Source organism: Sinocyclocheilus rhinocerous, unplaced genomic scaffold (genome assembly GCF_001515625.1).
Source record: "Sinocyclocheilus rhinocerous isolate Xijiao unplaced genomic scaffold, SAMN03320098_v1.1 scaffold1548, whole genome shotgun sequence".
NCBI lineage: Eukaryota > Metazoa > Chordata > Actinopteri > Cypriniformes > Cyprinidae > Sinocyclocheilus > Sinocyclocheilus rhinocerous.
In genome coordinates this window covers 243,809-249,808 of record NW_015630996.1, presented here as the reverse complement: position 1 = coordinate 249,808, position 6,000 = coordinate 243,809, and the positions used below count along the sequence as shown (strand labels likewise).

Sequence of the window (6,000 nt, the reverse complement as noted above, 5' to 3'; positions counted from 1 at the left end):
ATTTTGTGAATTCTTAGGGTTTCGCTGACGTTTAATGTTAACTATCTTTTAATCAAAACATAAAACATTATTTACCCCGTTTGTATCTGCGAGGCGTCCGTTACACATTTTCCTTGTGTGTTAACGTAATTATGACTGTCGAATGTCTGACTTGACTCTTGGTAATGTATTTTGCCCCGCCCCCAAAACATATGATTCGACTATGAAAATCCTTAGTCGGGGACACCCCTATATTGTACACTGCTGGTCTTGAATAATTACGATTATTTTATGTTTTTTGAAAGACGTCTCTTTTTCACCAAGGCATTTATTTGATAAAAAATACAGTAATATTGTAAAATATTATTGTGATTTAAAATAACTGTTTTCTTTTTTTTTTAATGTATTTTTTTTCCTATAATGCAAAGCTGTATTTTCAGCATCATTACTCCAGTCTTCAGTGTCACATGATCATTCAGAAATCATTCTAATATGATGATTTGCTGCTCAAGAAACATTTCTTATCATCAATGCTGAAAACAGTTGTGCTGCTTAATATTTTTGTTCAAAAAGTGTATGCGCAAGGGAAGAGAAAAGTCCAATATTATAGTGAAGCGACAAGACGTGAAAAGAAGAGATGAGACTAAATAAAACAGATGGATTAAGAGATTTAAAAGGGATATAAAGTGAACAAAAGAAATTGGATTAAAATGGGGGAAAATAATAAAAATGAGCCATGGCACTGACCTGAAAAGGATAGAAAGACCAGGTTAACATTATTGAGTCAGAAAAATCACTCTTCTACAGTACGTTTTATTACCGGTATAGCGTTCTGTTCATTTTTAGCGAGCTGATCCTGTCAAACGTCCACATCGAGGCGAGTGGTGAGTGGGAGTGTGTGGTGTCCACAAGCCGTGGGAACGCCTCGCGCAGTGTGGAGATAGTGGTACTGGAGAACAGCGCCTCCTTCTGTCCGGAGCAGAGAGTGACTAACAACCGAGGGGAGTTCAGGTAAGTGACTTGTCCTACAGCTTTACCTGCGGCTTAATAATGCTTATCTAGAAAAGTCTGGCATTATGTCATCTCTTTAACCTCTTTGGCCTCAGGTGGCCTAGAACTCTGGCTGGCATCACCTCCTACCAGCACTGTCTGCAGCTGCGCTACCCCTCCTTAACTATAGGGGGCGGCGTGGAGCAGAAGAAGGCTTCACGTAACTGTGACCGCTCTGGACGCTGGGAGGAGGGAGACTACTCTCAGTGCCTCTATACTAATGACATCACACGGGTCCTGCATACCTTCATACTGGTTAGTGACATTCTAGCTAGAGTCTTGTTTTTTAAAACAGTTTTTTTCTTCTTCAAGTGTGATGCAAATTACTAATATGAAAGGCATTTAAAGCTCCCCCTTGTGAAAAAGAAGTACACTTTAGCATTCTTTTTAAAAGAGTATTTATTACTGAAATAATATACTTTACAAGAATGCACTTAAGTGTAATGTGAATGCTGACTGCATGTGCATTTTTGAAATATGGTTAAAGAGTACTGCCGAATGTACTGACAAGCATTTATGTCAACTAAAATGCTTAAAAAATACTTTTGTGTCATTTCTATTGAAACTTGTGTTATGTATTTAAATGCATTTTTAAAAATACATTTAAAAAATGAAATTGCAATTTAGCACATTCATAATATATTGTTTTTAAATCAAATCACACACTACACTTAAAATATTAATAAAGTACTTTACATGTCCTTTAGTAACAAACAATTATTAAAAATTATTTAAAATGCACATACTTTTTAAATTTGACATTACAAATGTTAGGAATGTTAGGAAACTTATGGTATTATTATGGTATCTGCAAATACAGTTTTTTAAAAGTACTTATAAGATTTGAAGTACACAACATGTGCACATTTAATACTATTAAGCACACATTTTTACAATTTAAAAGAACTGTTCTCTATTTTAATATATTTGAAAATGTAATTCCTGTGATGCAAAGCTAAATTTTCAGCTTCATTACTCCTGTCTTCAGTGTCACATGATCATTCAGAAGTCATTCTAATGTTTTTGTTGAATTTTATATTCATTGTTAATTCTGTCTTTCTCACTCAGATGCCCATCAACGCCTCCAACGCAGTGACTCTGGCACACCAGGTGCGATCATACACTCTGGAGGCCGCCGGTTTCACAGACACGGTGGATGTTCTTTATGTTGCTCAGATGATGCACAAATTCATGGACTATGTGACAGAACTGCGTGAGGTCTGTAGAACACTGTATTCAGCAGTGTATATATTGCAGTGCATTTGTGTCCTTACATAAACGTGCACTCCTTCATCCCAGCTGTCCGAGTTGCTGGTGGAAATGGGCAGTAACCTGATGCAGGTAGATGATCAGATTCTGGCTCGAGCCCAGAGAGAGGAAAGAGCTTGCAGTTCAGTCGTCTACGCACTGGAGACTCTCGCCTGGCCTCAGCTGCACTCTCACGCACAGGACTTCTCCAAAGTATGCTTTTAATCACATTATTGCACATATATATTATACTTTTATTCAGCTAGGATGCATTAAGTTGATCAAAAGTGTCAGTAATGACATTTACATTGTTAAAAAAGATAGCTATTTTAAATAAATGCTGTTCTTCTGAACGTTCTATTCATCAAAGAATCCTGATAAAATATGTATCATGCTTTTCACAAAAATATGAAGCCGCACAACTATCTTCAACATTAATAATAATGAGAAATGATATCTGAGCACCAAATCAGCATATTTCCTCTCTTTCTTAGAGTTCTCGTAACATTGTGATGGAGGCTCACCTGATTCGTCCTGCTCATTTTACTGGCATGAGCTGCACGGTCTATCAGAGACGAGAGGGGACAGGAGGGAGCCAGGGGCATGATGGGATTGAATCGTCCCCTGAGCAGCAACTGCGATTTCGCTGCACCACAGGAACACACAACACCTCGCTGAACGCTTTTCATCTCAAGGTTGTCATGTCATGTTTTACGTGCAAGTGTACATTTATATTTTTATATTTATATATATATATAAACACACATATATATATATATATATGTGTGTGTGGGGGAGGGTTCAACTCATTGCAGTTCATATAAATTTCAATTAAAAATCATTTTTATCTAATTGCAATTAGCATGCACCCTAGTGAAAAGTAAATATACCAAAATGTATTTGAAATAGATTTATTTTGTGCTAAGTATACTACAAATACATTTCCATGTTTATGTACTTAATCAAAATACCCTGCAATTGTACTGTTAGTATACTAAACTGGTATACTTCAAGTCTGCTAAATTGGAACAACTAATTTTGTACTTAATGCACTTTAATTGTTTGGAAGTTGTGCTGAAGTCCAACTAAAGATATACTGAAGTACATTTAAATGTGCTAAAGTGGAACTATTGCAAGTATACTTCAGGTACATTTTAAATATCTTGCATTTAAAGACTGATATTATCTAAAGATCATACAATCCTCATCAGTACTGACATTAAAACACATTTTTGGCTTAATATTAAGTACATTGTGCACAAGTAGTACTCCAAATAAAGTTTAATTATCATTTTTATATCAGTAAGTCCCAAGCAATAATTTTTATATCGGTAAGTCCCATGCAATAATTTTATATCAGTAAGTCCCAAGCATTTATTTGATGAAATAAATGTATTTTAAATATATTACTTTTTTACTAGGTCAGTTTAGGGCCTGAAATCATTACATTCATTTCGCACTCAAGTATAAGTATATTGTATCCATAATAAGTACTCCTTTTAAAAATACGCTAAAGTGTGCTTCTTTTTCACAAAGGGAAGCTTTTTGTGTTACGGGGGGAAAAATGTGTTTTTGTGTTGCCTAAAATTTGTTTATTGTCATAATCATTGGTATCATATTGCTACTACTGCTGTTTTATACATGTAAAAACAAGCCATTTAGCCATGGTAAAATCACTGAAATGTACCGCTTTTGTTTGGCCCTTATTTTTTCTTGTGTTTCTCTCTCTAGAATGCAGTGGCTCTTGCTTCAGTGTCTCTCCCTGCGTCTCTTTTTCCGCCGAACGCTCCTCCTGACTGTAAGCTGCAGTTTGTGGCATTCCGCAATGGAAGATTCTTCCCATTTACCAGCAATTTCACTGGACATTCGGACCTTGCCCGCAGACGTGGCGTCAACACTCCAGTTATCTACGTTGACCTTGGTGGGTTGCCTTCAGCTCGAACATTCAAGGGATTAAAAACATTCATCAAATTTTTACAATGGTCTCAGTAGCTGGTTATATACTGATGTAGTACAGGCATTTTGGGAGAAGACCAACAGGATTCATCCTTGGACTCATAAAATATTCAAATCAGAACAGTAAATCTAAAGAACTTTTACCAGAGCACAGATGTAAACTTTCCTGCTTTCTCTCTCTCTCTTTCTTTTTCAGATGGTTGTAGCATGTGGAATCAGTCCGATCCCATTATTGTGTCACTACGACACACATCACCTGGAAATGACCCTGTTGCTGCCCACTGGAGCTTGCAGGCGCTGGAGCATCATGGGAGTTGGAGTCTGGATGGCTGTCAGCTGGCCCATAGTGATGCATCCACCTCTACGCTGCACTGCTCTGTGCTGAGCAATTACGCTGTACTTCAGGTGACACCTTTATAAAATACAGATATGACCTGCTGTGGGTATTGTAATTTTGATGCCTTCTAAGAGATATTTTTTCAAGGCCAACATCTCACATATCCTTCATGGAGGATCCCAAAATGCATTGCGCTGAGCTCTGTGAAAAACTACATTTAAGATGTCTAACAATGCAAGAGAAATGTCAATTGTATATTTCAAATTTTAATATTATATTTCAGTCAGACCTCAAAAATGTTAAATCAATCAAAAAAGGATGCTAACACCACGCACCATTGGATTCAATCATGAGTCCAGTCTTCTGCACAAATCACTAAATGAGTGATATGTTGGGTTGCTTGTTATGTCAAGTCAAGTATTGGGTTTTATGACCGTTATGATGTTGCCTTGAAATGTAGGAAGTAAACATCAAGGCAGCTCAATAGGTTTTGGAACAGAGCCACTGATACAATGAAATGGAATGTCTAAAATATATCAGTGTTATTATTTATCCATTCAGTTGCGTAGTTGCTAACCAAGTGCAAAGTTTGTCAGCTTGATTAATAGCCTGGTTGTGATTGGTTTTATCTAGTTAATAAAATAACCTTCCCTGCCTACACTTAGTAGAGAGATACTGTATAGTCAGTCCTTTACTTGAGGAGGATAGGTCTCCTATTACAAACTGATATTTTATGCAACATTTTTTCATCATGACATGCGTCAAAGGATTGTAATGTTCAGCTAGGTCCAACACTGTTTTTGTTATTGAGGTAATTTGGTAATAGATAGGCTATCTTGGCCATTGGTTGAAACTATTTGGCACTGAAGAACCCATAATTCACAAAAATGGCATCAGAGCAATTTCTCTGAACCTTTTTTATGAGAAGAAATGGCTATATTTAAATAGCTATTTATCAGTTTTTCCTCACAAAAATGTTCCGTTTGGTTAAATGTTTCATTCCATTTGTTACTATCGATATCAGCAGTATTGGCCAAGATTACTTTTAAATTTAGTCATTTAGCAAATGCTTTTATCCAAAGCAACTTACAAATGAAGACAATGTAAGCAATCAAAATCAACAAAAGAGCAATGATATGCAAGTGTTATAACAAGTCTCAGTTAGCTTAACGCAGTACACGTAGCAAGGTGTTTTTTTTTATTATATAACATAAAAAAAGAAAAAGAAAACAGATAGAATAGAAAAAGAATAAAGCAAGCTAGTGTTAGAAGTATTTTTTGCTTTTGTTAATTGTATAATAAATAAAAAGAAAACAAATAAAATACAAAAAGATTAGAAAAGCTAGTGTTAGTTTTTTTTAATAAGAAAACAAGAAGTAAATGAATAGAATGCAAGTGTAAAAGGGACGTTTTTTTTTTTTTTAAGAATA

The 6,000-nt window shown here is 35.7% G+C and overlaps 1 protein-coding gene across 1 annotated transcript in view; it reads left to right on the top strand.

The window, feature by feature from the left end:
- The window catches only part of LOC107740993 (adhesion G protein-coupled receptor A2-like), a 93,511-nt gene that overhangs the window by 78,890 nt on the left and 8,621 nt on the right, over nt 1–6,000 (top strand). The window contains exons 10-14 of the mRNA XM_016553569.1: nt 2,098–2,247; nt 2,329–2,490; nt 2,772–2,972; nt 4,009–4,198; nt 4,430–4,638. Of these exons, the coding sequence (XP_016409055.1) occupies nt 2,098–2,247; nt 2,329–2,490; nt 2,772–2,972; nt 4,009–4,198; nt 4,430–4,638 (912 nt within the window). The remainder of the gene's footprint in view (nt 1–2,097; nt 2,248–2,328; nt 2,491–2,771; nt 2,973–4,008; nt 4,199–4,429; nt 4,639–6,000) is intronic.